At 54.8% G+C, this 12869-nt stretch overlaps 4 protein-coding genes across 4 annotated transcripts; 2 read left to right on the top strand and 2 right to left on the bottom strand.

Annotated features, from left to right (window-relative positions):
• Nucleotides 1-47: 47 nt before the first annotated feature.
• B0I36DRAFT_237143 (uncharacterized protein) lies at nt 48-2224 on the top strand (the record flags this gene model as incomplete). The annotated part of the gene is made up of 6 exons (XM_046149516.1): nt 48-561; nt 603-897; nt 967-993; nt 1063-1282; nt 1363-1759; nt 1914-2224. The coding sequence occupies 6 exons, from the start codon at nt 48-50 to the stop codon at nt 2222-2224; spliced, it is 1764 nt and encodes a 587-aa protein (XP_046016959.1).
• Nucleotides 2225-2645: 421 nt separating this feature from the next.
• Nucleotides 2646-5364, bottom strand: B0I36DRAFT_237128 (anaphase-promoting complex, cyclosome, subunit 4-domain-containing protein; the record flags this gene model as incomplete). The annotated part of the gene is made up of 7 exons (XM_046149514.1): nt 2646-2953; nt 3034-3183; nt 3243-3300; nt 3355-4068; nt 4124-4715; nt 4773-5091; nt 5148-5364. The coding sequence occupies 7 exons, from the start codon at nt 5362-5364 to the stop codon at nt 2646-2648; spliced, it is 2358 nt and encodes a 785-aa protein (XP_046016958.1).
• A 163-nt stretch (nt 5365-5527) lies between these two features.
• Nucleotides 5528-7858, bottom strand: B0I36DRAFT_314921 (coatomer subunit delta). Its single transcript, XM_046152823.1, has 5 exons — nt 7671-7858; nt 7158-7601; nt 6896-7089; nt 6020-6833; nt 5528-5958 (listed from the first exon to the last, which is right to left on the bottom strand). The coding sequence occupies exons 1-5, from the start codon at nt 7671-7673 to the stop codon at nt 5869-5871; spliced, it is 1545 nt and encodes a 514-aa protein (XP_046016957.1). The 5' UTR covers nt 7674-7858; the 3' UTR covers nt 5528-5868.
• A 732-nt stretch (nt 7859-8590) lies between these two features.
• Nucleotides 8591-11214, top strand: B0I36DRAFT_359475 (uncharacterized protein; the record flags this gene model as incomplete). Its single annotated transcript, XM_046158135.1, has 4 exons — nt 8591-10060; nt 10113-10623; nt 10688-11137; nt 11192-11214. 4 exons carry the CDS (start codon nt 8591-8593, stop codon nt 11212-11214), a joined length of 2454 nt encoding a protein of 817 aa, XP_046016956.1.
• Nucleotides 11215-12869: the final 1655 nt, after the last annotated feature.

The following is a 12869-nucleotide window of genomic DNA, read 5'->3' as shown; positions in this document are numbered from 1 at the left end:
CACCGCCGCCAGCACACCGGAGACAAGGCCGACCCCAACCACGCACCATGTCGGACGCAGCATCGCGGTTGTGGAATCTGCTCGGCCACCTGCGCTCCTTTACCGGCTCAGAGTCGCCCGTCGGCTACGAGCACAGCAACCACCTCCACAACCTCTCGCCCACCTTCTTCCTCGAGCGCGCCGCCGCCATCGAGCCCGACGCCAAGGCCATACACCACGTCACTGCCAACGGCAAGACCCTCACCCGATCCTATGCCGACTTTGCCCAGCGCGCCAGGGGCCTTGCCTACTACCTCGTCAAGCACCGCCTCAAGCGCGTCGGCATCCTTGCCACAAACACCCCCGCCTTCCTCGAGTCCATCTTCGGCATCATCGCCGCGGGCGGCGTCGTCGTGCCGGTTAACTATCGCCTCAAGCCCGATGATGTCACCTACATCTTCGACTTTGCCCAGGTAGACTCCATCATTGTCGATGCCGAGTACCTCTCCTTGCTCGACGACTTTAGGAAGAGCCACCCCAACGTGCGCCTCGTCGTTGATCTGGTAAGAATGGCTCCCAGGCGTTCACATTGTGGCTCTTTTTGCCCACCCGAGGCTGACCAGTCGCTCGAAAGGACACGGAGATCAAAGAAGGACCAGAGTGTGGGGAGTTTGACCAGGCAGTCCTTGAGGGCCTCGACTACGAGCAGGCCCAGTCTGCAAAAGGCTGGGATGCCTTGCCCAAGCCCACGAGCGAGGACGACATGCTCGCGATCCCCTTCACATCTGGCACGACATCAAGGCCAAAGGGCTGCGTCTATACACACAGAGGAGCCTATCTGGCTGCCGTGGCCAATGTTGTCGAGTCTGGCCTGAGCTATCACAAGGACCGCTGCAGATATCTCTGGACTTTGCCCATGTAAGTCGGGTTGTTGGTGGGGGAGGGAAATGATTTTTTGTCTCACTGCTAACATTGCCAATCGTAAAGGTTCCACGCCATGGGTTGGACTTTCCCGTAAGCCGTCAACGTCTTCAAAGAAGAGCTCTAGTCGATGCAATCTCTAACACTTCATCCCAATGATAGGTGGTCCGTTACTGCCGTCCGAGGCACACATTACTGCCTGCGCAAGATTGACTACCCTCTCATCTGGAAATTGCTCAAGGAGGAGAAAATAACACATTTCAACGCCGCCCCTACGGTCAACACTCTCTTGTGCGCAGCAAAGGAAGCCGAGCGGCTCTCCGAGCCAGTTCGAGTCACTGTTGCCGCAAGCCCCCCGACCGCACATCTCTTCCGTCAAATGGTAAGACTATCGTCCCGGAAATTGACCCGCAGCTGAATTGCACAGCACACACACACACACTAACACAAACGGCTACCCAGTCCGAACTCAATCTCCAGCCTGTGCATGTCTATGGCTTGACCGAGACATACGGCCCCATCACCAAGGGCTATCACCTGCCAATCTGGGAGGAGGTATCTGAACAAGAGCGGTTCGCCCGGATGGCCCGCCAGGGCCACGGCTTCCTCACGAGCCTGCCGATCCGCGTCATCAAACCAGACCAGCCCGAGGGCGTGCTGATCGACGTTGCAAAGGATGGCAAGGAGGTGGGCGAGATTGTGTTTTCTGGCAACATTTGCGCGAAGGGATACTACAAGGACCCCGAGGCGACGCGGAAGCTCTTCGAGGGGGGCGTTCTGCATTCTGGCGACCTCGCCGTGTGGCATCCCGACGGGAGCGCACAAATCCAGGACAGGTCGAAGGACATCATCATTAGCGGTAAGTGTGTCCTTTAAAAACCCCGGTAGCTCGCCATGGAGTAGAGCAGGTTTCTTCTCGTCACCGTCGGCACAACTCAGGGTGATGCAAGTTGTCCTGGATGCAGCGACACACGCCTAGTGCTGAAATATTGGCTGACATCTCGCGAACGCAGGCGGCGAGAACATATCCTCCGTGGCTCTGGAGAGCATGCTCGTCCAACACCCGGACGTGCTTGAGGCCGGCGTCATCGCTGTCCCGGACGAGCAATGGGGCGAGACGCCCAAGGCGTACCTCACGGTCAAGGAAGGCCGGACGCTCGAGCCCCAGGCCATGATCCAGTGGGCCAAGAGCCAGAGCGCCATTTCCAAGTTCATGGTGCCTCGCGAGGTCGAGGTCGTGGACGAGCTGCCCAAGACCTCGACGGGCAAGATCCAGAAGAACGTGCTCAGGGAGTGGGCCAAGCAGGGCAAGAAGAGCGCCTGAGCAGGGAAGGAGCCTGCAGGATGTCGGCACGGGCGGCGCCATCTGATGATAGATAGCAGTGTAGATTTGATCGAGTTGTTGCTTGCAACATATTTGTCAGGCTGACATATGTGAAAGCGTCACATTCAGCATGCGATACTCATGTGTCATTCGCTCCCATTTGATGTTGTGAGCAGCGACTCTGACGTTGGTCGAGGACCGGGACCCAGGGAGCTCCTTCATCACAGCACACCCTCAAAGCTTTGTCTCTACAGTACCATGTATGGTCTCGTTCTGCGTGTTGGAGCATCGAAGCTTCCAAATGTACATGTTTCTGCTGAAACCAGACCCGTGGCCGATCTGGTAATAAGTTCAGCTCATAAAACCCAAGTCGGACTCAAGGTCAAGCCTCTAAACTAAGTAAAGACCCAAGAACACCCGCCTACGTCTCAAGCCATCCCTCTGGGATCGTGTACACCTTATACGCCTCTCCGTTTTTGCTGAGCAGGCACACCCGCGCAGGCATCTGGCTGCGACCCGAACACGCCGGTATGACCTCCATCTTCGCTGGCACAAAGAGGGGCTCCCCCTCTTTCGGTTGAGGTACAAGGATATTCGAGAACAGGCTCTCGACCTGCTCATTTGTGAAGCTGTGCGGCGCCACCGTCACGCCTTCGTTGTACTGGACGTAGCCAAGATCCTCGGCACGATATGGGAAGCGGATCAAGCGAAGAGGACTGCGCTTCGAGTCTGCTTGCAAGAAAGGAATTGGTGAGTATCACCTGCCAGAACCTGTGCGCAAAGAACGTTTCATCAGAATAAGAGCTCACCTTTATGGTCCCAGAGAATGAGAAGATTGTTTTCATCAAGGAACTTGAGATCGACAATGTGACCCTCGCCCAATGCTATCCTCGCAGCTTCGGGAACGACCGCACTGCTGATGCCGTTTACCACTGTTGTTGTGGTTCGTAACATGAAGACTGCGAGCTCCGTGTCAGCATAAATGGTGCTAAATTTGTCGCGTTGTTTGCGAACTAACCGGCGTTCTTCTCTTGCTCTGTTGTGACTGCGGCGTACGTGATAGCCTGAGTGGTACCCTGCAATATCGTGTCAATCGAGCCCAACTTTCAGTACAACAATAAAGTTCTTACCGGGTTGTCTTGCCGCGAGGTCGTCACACTGATTTCGCACTGAGAAATCTCCTGCCCGAGATCAATCTTTGTTGGTTGCCCGAAACGTACGCCTCGCTTCTTCGCTTCGGCTAAGCCTTGAAACACCAACTTTGCTTTGTCGTCAAGGTAGCTACACAAGAATTCGAGCCGCGGAATCACTGTGATCGGCTCTTGTCCTACTTCTTGTCTCTGGGTGTCTTTTGCTAGCAGATCGGAAACGGCACTGCCTCTTTCAAGCTGCTCCCTGGCCATCCTCGAATCGTCTGCAGACACGCTCTGTAAGTAGTGGCGCAGTGGGCTGGCAGATAGGTACTGGTCGATGTACGCGAGAATCTTGCCGTGCTCCATAGTCGCCTCCTTCTCCGACAGCTCGTCACTCACGGACGAGGATGCGAGCCGGTCGATCTCATGGCGAAGCCAAGCTGAGAAGGTTTGGAACAAGTCGAGCTCGTCCATGGTGAGTAGGAGTATCTTGTGTCCGACTTGAATCAGAGCCGAGACAATTTCCATGACGAGTGTGATTTGTGTGCTGGAGAATCCTATGTCGTCCCTCGACTCGTGGTATCGACTGATTCCGAGAAGACGACTCAGAATGATGCCTACTCTTTCCAGCGCCGGAAGCAGGTTTTCGTGTACAAGGCTCCGGAGTGATTGCAACCCAGATGTCACCGCCCTATCCCATCGTTTGTGTCCCTGCAAGAATGATTAGGGAACTTGCCGATCCATGCCAACGGTAACGCTCACTCACCCGTTCCGCCAGTTGATCGACCAGCCATTCTCGTACTTCTGGAAAGCTATGTCCAGTGACGACAGTGTGGTACAGGGCCTGGCCGATGCTCATATTGCCATACTTTTCAGATTCACTCAGTGTTTGATTTATGCTGTTTAGGAAACGTGACGGCAACTCTCGAGTCGACTGCCACTCATGCATCATGTGCATCTGTACTTGTCTTACGTATCGTAGAAGCTTCTGCAGAGTCGTTGTCTTCGATGCAAGAAGTGACAGGTCCTCCGCCGATGACGACAGAAATGTGAGATCCATCGGCACGATATACCTCTGGGTCTGGCTCGCTTCCCCGGCCGGCTGAAAAACCAGCATATGGGTTGACATGCTCGGATGAGCAGCATGGCGGCATAATTGCAATGCTCCGAGCAGACCTTGGGTCTGCGGAAGAAGGTATTTGAATGTACCGATTACAAAGGAGTCGTATATACTGAGGTGCACGCGGCCATCAGTCGTTCCGACTACCATGATATCAATGTTGTCGCTGTCCTCGGGACGGAATGGTCGAAACAAGAACTCGAGTGATGCTCTTGTGGTGAAGACAAACATGTCGTCTCTATGTATGATGTGAGAAACTCAACACGAGAGGGTTATTTCAAGTTCAGCAACTCACCCTGAGCCTCCCGAGGCTGGCAAGGGACTCAACTTTGGTAAGGAGGTTTCGACTTCAAGGAATGCAAGTTCGCGTGGCAGGTTCAGGGAAGACCTGCTCTTCACCGCATCCAGCTCGAGGTCTTCAAGTTGCTTCCAGGCATTGCTACTCAGATGCTTGGAGTTGGCTGCAGACTTTGTCCCTGTGTTGCAGGTCCATGCGATACAGGAAATCTCGGCCTTGCCAGACTCGCAGACGGTGATTTGATGAATGGCCTTGGTGGCCTCGAGGCCCATCAATCGCACAACACCATCGCTCCAGCCAACGGCAAGAAAGAGACCTGCCCACAAAGTTAGCAGAGTGATGCTGCGTGCAAGCGATCACGCAAGTACAGACCATCCGGCCTCCACTGTAGGGCATTGACGGTTTCACGGTTGCCCCGTTGAGCGTTTTTAGCCACGACCTGCCCATTGGAACGCCATATTTGTAAAGTGGTCGGACCAGAGGCACCAGCAAACAGCTCTATCCGAGGGTTGCTGCTTATCAAGCTTTTGTGAATAGGCGTGTCCAGACGGTGCTCATGAGCAGTGCTCAAATGTGTTGATAGTGCCATCGTGGGGTTCAGTCTCCATCAGAATCGGCGGCAATTGCAAGATTACGAGCACGCGCGTCATCATGCGTCGCGATCGCGTCTGGGAGTGCTCTGTCCCGGTCGTCGTGATCAGCTGCACTGCTCGTGCCCGAAATTTCATTCACATGCCGTGAGGTTTGCCGTTCGTGTTTGCAAAACAGTGTTGACGTGTCTGGAAGCTATTGTGCACCTTCCCACTTAACAGTGCAAGACTGTGCAACAAGCACGTTGAAACTGCCATACGCATGGCCAGGGTGCAGTCATACTAGGACCACCCGCAACTACTCCCAAGCAGACCCGCAAAGTCCTGCTCAAACAAATGGCTTGCTCACATGTGCCCATACCCCGGAACGACGGTTTAGATTTCGGCATTATGGGATTCGATTTTGTCTAACAGCCCACCAGATCTAAATCAAGGTGCCTTTTACTACATCTGCTGGTTTAAAGACCCTTCTCACGGCTCCGGAATCCATCCCTGAGCTGATTTTACTCGATGGAATAATTGTCGGCCACTGATTTGATGTCCTTGGAGAAAGTGACTTCCTCATTTTCCTCGATCAACGCCACAGATAGAACCTAAAATCATGTTAGATGCTGTCAGACCACTTGAGAGAACCTCGGGTCGTAGATTACTTACGTCGACATCCACAAAGGGGGTTGCCCTTGAGAACCTAATCTGCATAGGGAAGAACTCGTTCTCGTCATCAGCCTGGGCGTCGAACTCGAAGGAACCGGAGGCACTGTCGTCATTCACAGTGCCGATTGTCCACTCTAGGCTGTCCCCAGAAACCTCGTATGTGGCGTCAAAGCTGGATACCGAAGGTTCGCTTGTGGCATATGGAATGGTGACTGAAACATCACGAAGCTCCTCACCGCCCGTGAGCTCGTACTCGACTGTCATTGTGTAGTTGTTTCCTGAACCCTTGTTGACCCAGACGGTGAAGCTGATGGGCAACGCGCTCGTGTCATCTGTCTTCGGTGTGGCTCTCCACCGCAGCACACCAACTGAGTTGTTCACCGGAAAGCCTCGCGCAGTGTTGCTCATCTGGATCACCTTGCTGCTTCCAAACAGAGCACGGTCGACGTTTGGATGAGTGCGGAACTGTGCGCCATGCGACGGGTTTGCCGTGAGGTTCAGCTTAACCTTCGTCAAGCTTGCGTCCGAGATCTTAAGGTTCAAATCACCCGAGACCGAGAGCGAGTTGAGCGAGCCTTCCCGGGACAGCTTCGCGCTGATAGCTTCATTGACAGTAATGTGAATGGCATCACGATCCGCGGTCACCGAAGACCGAGAGGCGACAGGTTCAGCGGCTGTGGAGGCTGATGGTGCAGCGGGTGCAACCAAGGGCGTATCGTCAACCTCAGCGCCCAAGTCTCCGCGCACTCGCTCGAACATATCGTTGGTCTTCGACTTCTTGCCCAGCTGCATACCCTTGCCTTTGAGAGTAGGCCTGAAGTACACACGATATGTCAGTCTCTGTCTCTGAGTGCGAAATATAGGAGTATGCCATACTTGAATGTCTTGTTCTTCTCAGCCTCGTAGGAGTCAAACGTTTCAGCTGGAGTTGGCCGACTCGGAGGCGTGTATGTAGGGTAGTTGGGTGCTCTCGGGGCGGCGCCTCGTCCCGTTCTGGCAGTTTCTTTGCGCTGCATCTCGAGTTGTTTCGCCTTCCTCTTGCGTTCTTCTGTAGCCTCAAGTTCTTTGTTCTGAAAGGATGTCAGCATACACTACGTTTGCCGCAGATGTACATAGTACTGCATTGGTGCTGCCTTACCCTTGCAATGATTTCCTGGATCCGCTCCTCGTGGGACTCCATCTCGAGAAAGGTCTTGATCTGGCTAATAGTGAGGTTTTCCCGGTACCCAAGAGTGACCAGCTCGTCGAAGGCACTCAGAAGCTCGTAGGCATTGCGCAAGATCTCTCTCTCGTCCAAGCTCTTGCAGGTGCTGGTTACGACCTGTGCAAACAGGTGAAGGGAGTCGATGTCCTGGAGGATGTTGGACTGCCGATTCGTGATCAAGACCATGTATAATTCGTCGAGGGGCTGGTAGACGAAACGGACATTGTCCTGCTCGACCGTGGTGTGCTGTGTGCCAGAGTCCGCAAGCTTCGGGAAAGACGCCAGCAGCGCTTCGATGCGAGACCGGGGCATCTCGCGGAACTGCCTCGAGAGGACAGCTTTCCCGCCGCGAGTGCAGATGGAGGCGGCGAGGACAACCTAATGCGGTGACACGATAATGTTAGAAAGGGGGGAGCTCGAATCCACTGGAGATGCAATGCAGCTTACCATTGCGTAGTGCGATGAGTCGAACGGACTGGAAGCGGTGGATGAGGTGACGACGGACGACCTGCTCTGTAAGTTGCGGTCTCGAGAGCTTCAAGGGGATGGTTGTGCTTCTCGCATCAAGGCTCCCGGCGGCCGTTCTGGCGGGTTCAGGCCAGCGAGACAGGTGTCGATTGTCCTGAAGGTACACCCCACCTGCGTCTGGATGCCAGGGATGCGCAGGTGCCCGCCCGCCCAGCTTAAGAGTGGACCAGGGGCTCCAGGGCTCCTCACAAGCTGGCTTGAGTTAACCACTGGACGCCACAATTTCGCGGTCAAGCCACTTCTTTCTCGTCAGCCTGGAAGCTCGTGCTGGAGCGCAGTGTATGACAAAGTGGCTGGTGCGTGCCCGTACTCAACGGCTAATGTCACGGCCAGGCTCCACGCCAGGCCGCTAAGAGCTGGCGCCTTAATCAATTATTACCGTGTCTGCCTTCGACTGACGCGCTTTCAACCATCGGATCCACCAACATGGTATAATGAGACTACGTCTCGGCCACTCCTTCCAGCATAGCGGGTTGACGAGTGCATACTCTTGTACAGGAGCAGCTCGATCCAGATGTCCCATATTGCCTCGACTATATCCATCTGACACGCCGGCATTTGCGAGATTGCGACACACGTAGCATCACGATCGCCAACGGAGCTTCTTTCCAAGCTGCCGTACCAACGCGGTCGCCTGCGGCTTTTAGCCACAACCGGTTTGCGCCATCAGATATCATTCCTCACCGTTGGCAGCTTCTAAAGCTCTAGACAGAGGCAAGGGAGGCGTGCGCCAGTGTTGGACGACCAGGTTGCTGCAACGCCATCGTGGATAAACTACAACGAACCGGTCTCTTTCCAAGACAGGTTGATTATTGTGCCTGACCGAGCCAGCTCACAACATGCCCGGCGAGGAGATGGACATCATGACAGATTTTGGGCCCGCGGGGCTTACGGAGGACATTGATATCGATCTCGATCTAGCTGCCGCTACCCATCCGGACGAAGACCTCGAGCTCGACGACTTTGACCACTCAGCTGACCTCCAACTCTTCAATTCTGATGGCCGAGACGAACTCATGGCTGAGGGCGATGATGCCTCCTACGGCATGGTTGATGCAGACGACGTCGAGCATGCGGAGACGATGGCCACGACTGACGACATTGACATCGACCTTGTCGCGGTCGAGAGCGATCCCCTGTGGCATGGCGATGGCGCAGGCACAACATCCACGTTACAAATGGTGCAAGAGATCGATTTTGTGGATGCGGACAAGGCCAGCGAAGGCATACAAGATGTAGTGCCCCAGCCTATTTCAACCAACACGGGCGACAACCTAGCAGCTGAGGCAACAATAAATGGATGGCAGGATCACGAGGGCACGGCAACCACTTCGCAGCTGCCAAACGTCGAGAATGAAGAAGCGGAGGACTACCAGCACGATCCAGAAGCTACTGGCGACCGTGCGCCTGGCACATCCGACCTCAACTCATCAGAAGCCTCTGGCGATGGGAGTTTAGCCACTGTTGTTCCTCAGAAAAACCCAGTCACTTTCGGCGAGAAGGGATCTACGCCAATCACCTCTACCGAGAACGCGGGTGAACAGACAGGCAGTGCTGAAAGTCCTGATGTCATTGTTGGTTCAAGCCTCGATTACACTGATAAGCCCGAGACGCAGCGGTCCGGCGAAGATGGAGAGGAGGCGCATCATACATCCAGTCATGACGATGATGATTACGATACCGAACTTGCTGTGCCAGGAGATTCCTCGAACCCCACTGAGCAGATTTCTGACGTCCCTGACCTTGCAGCGGATGAGGCTGAGATAAACATCAACGACACTGCACAGGCTGCAGTGGACCATGTGGAAGGACTACAGCACGCTACAGATTCCATGACGGATTTCGCCTCCTTAAAAGCGCCCGAGAAACCGGATGACATTGACAATTTCGGGGGTGATGATGAAGCCGCGACACCCAACAACACTAATTCTACCGACGCCGGCGTACGCAGCCATGAGCAGGAGCAGCGCGAACCCCTCAGTGACAGAGACTATGAAGGTCAAGAGGAGCATGCTCCGGAGTTGCCCACTGACTTTGCTGTTGCCGAACTGCATACTGAGCTCGGACAGAGTCTTGACATGATGATCTCCCGCCATCGACCTGTTATCTCTTACAAACGGACGGATTATAGTCTCCTTGCCGAGTCTGAGAGCGATGACCCGGATAGTTATTTCTTGAAGGATAGCGCTGCTCTAGATACACCGCTCGACCAGTTCCTCGCGGCTTTGCGACAGGTCATCTCAGCAGAGATATCGCCCCTCGACGAGCTTGTGCTATATGTTGATGGGCTTGGATTGGAATTTGCCGAGGTGCGTCGAAGTCGTTCTTCATTTGTTTTTCTTATTGCTAACATCGCCATAGTCATCCGCTCTGAGCTTGCTGAGCGAGCACACATACATGGAGCTTCTCCAGCTCTACGACCAGCTGACACACAACGACGGGGCTGAGACGGTGCCGCCTTTTTATGCCTACCTGTCTGTCCGACCCAGTGGGGCGCAACGGCTCCTTGCGCTTCAAGAAAGTGCCAAGGCCGGCCATGGTCTCTCACAGGTCGCCGTTTATCGGGAGTTTACTCCTGATGAAGATCTGGAGGAGTTGCGATCCCAAAGTGATTTTGACCTTCCTTCCGATCACCGGGAACAAGACGATGAGGACGCAGAGTCTGAGCATCATGATTCTCCGGTGGAACATACACATACAGAAGAGTCTTTTGTTGCACGTGAAATGGAGCATGCAGCACACACGGGCGAGTCGCCACGGAACGATGCAGGAGAAGAACCCGATGCGCCTGCCGAGGACAATCCAAGCACGGATGTGCAGCAGGTGCAGGATGAGTTTGATGACGAGCTGGATTTGTCACCAACACACCAAGGTTCGTGCTTGACTTCGGTCAACTTCCCCACAGTAACTTCGAGCCACAGCTTACACTTCTTCAGATGACATTGTCGTCGCCCTGCTGGACGACAACCACAGCACAACGGCTAAGGGTGAAGTCCAAGTTGAAAGCGACCACATCGATGATCTAGCCAACGAAGCATCAAGCCGGGATGTTGATGGTACACCGTCGGCTAACACGAGCGCAACGGTCACAGCTGATGGTGGTGAGCATGGTGAGCATGATGAGATTGGTTACACCGACGACGAAGATGAGGACGCCTCCCAAGACCAGCCAAACGGGACCAATTCCGCAGAGGCGGAAGTCAGTCTGAGCTTGCTCGAAGTGCCGCCGCCACCACCACCACCAGACGATGAGATCACGTGGGAGTCTGATCATGAAGAGGAGGCTGTCGACGAGGGCAAGTCCGGTCCGGTACAAGTGTCACCGGTAGCTGGCAAGCGCACAAGATCGGATTCGATCGACGTCGCTGACACGAACGAACAGAACGGTACGTGGTCTCGTGCAAAACAGAATCCGTCGGCGTTGGCTAACACCGAAGCAGATGTCAAGCGACAGCGCTCTTGATCGCTTGTGGTCCTTGATTGTTGCTCCTTCCTTCTGTCTTGACGCTGGAACCAGCCCTCTACCCACAGCCATGATCTCTACTCACGACACCGTGCGCGATATTGCCAGGTGTCGACTCCCTCTGCAGCTTCGATGCAGGTCCACAAACACTACTAACCCTAGCATACAAAGCACCACCCATCACCGTCGGTCGCACAGTCCGAGATGTCCACCGTAAGTGATCAACTACTAACTCCAGGTATGCGATGCTTCGTAACTGCCGTCGAAAAGCGCCTGGTGCGGCGTGGGCCAGTGCGTCGTCATCTTTGACCGATTCCAGCGATTTCACCCAAAAGGTTCGATACCCAATTTGGCACTTGGTTGCAATGCAAGCTGCTTTCATATTTCGTATTTCGTCTTTCTGTACAAAATGTTGCGCAACATGGCATGTGGCTGCCTGTCGCCCTTAATGTAGACTTACAATGGAGTTGGGAGTCTTTGGTACGAAGACGTCTTCTGCACTAGCAGAATCAAAGGACCACAGCCGACTCGGCGGGGCAATGGGCGTTTCACAAGAGCGCTTTCGGGTCATGACTAGTTTAGCGATATGTGCAGCCCGGGCATGCGTAATCACCTCAATTTAGGCCATCGACAATGCCAGCTCTGCATGTTGGAAGCGTGAGTCGAAACTGTCTGGCACCCTAAGATGGTGGCACCCTGCAGGACCCTCGACTCACTAGTCAGGGGCACGAGTGCGCGGGGTTCTGCATAGTCGCCTTCCTTGAGGCTTCGAACTGGCAGACTAGACTTTGCGCATTTCCAGCTAGTCCAGCCTGGGCCCCTGCGGCTTTGCCAAGGACACCCAAAGGCAGCGCATAGGCGAACATTGCAGTCTGGAATCCATCGCGCGCCAGGAGTTTTTCGTCGCGAGAGCTGCTGTGTGAAGAGCCAAGGAAACACGATATTGATGCTCAGCCAAAGGTCAGGAATGAGTGATCGACGAGCCCGCCCTAGATTGGGAGTGCGTGCCGTGGGCAGGGGGGGTCTGAGTCCGGCAGACTGGTCTGAGTGGTGGGCGTTACGGCGTTGTGTCCATCAATGCCGGCGGTCAAAGACTAGGTAAGCAGCCTCTCTGACATCACGATGCTCGTGTTTCCTCAAGAGGGGGCCTTGCTTGCCTGACTCGATGGCGTGCTCGTAACGTCCCGCCTGGGCCCGTCCTGTCAGGTGCTGTGTCCAGTTCTAAAGTTGTCGACCGTGTCAGCATATTGAGGAGCGGCCCATGGTATCCACATTGGTGTTTCTGGTGGTTGAGACCCCTGCGTGGCGACTCCACGCGCTCCCGTCATTGTCCACGCAAGCCAGATATGCAGGTGCTGACGGGGGCCGGCGGCCGTCCAGCAGCAGTGGAGCCACAAGGAGCATGTCGATGAAGCGAGCGAGAGAATATGGGCACGGGTGCTCCCCTCGCGCTCCCCACGTACGTCTCGTGCTTGGGCGTGCCTTGAGTGCCTCGAGTACCATGCAGGTCTGTGGGCGCGCATGCTACGTAGCAGGCGCCGTTCTATGCTGTCTGCCAGGGGTTGCTGGACGAGGATGCCCGCGCCGTTTCTTGTCTTGCTTTGCAGCAAAAGGCAAGACAAACAAGTATACACAAAATTTTATTTCAAAAGAGG

The sequence above is a fragment of the Microdochium trichocladiopsis genome (genome assembly GCF_020744255.1).
Source record: "Microdochium trichocladiopsis strain MPI-CAGE-CH-0230 chromosome Unknown B0I36scaffold_2, whole genome shotgun sequence".
Lineage (NCBI taxonomy): Eukaryota > Fungi > Ascomycota > Sordariomycetes > Xylariales > Microdochiaceae > Microdochium > Microdochium trichocladiopsis.
Note: the sequence above shows the minus strand (reverse complement) of the source record. Positions and strands in the feature narration are given on the sequence as shown.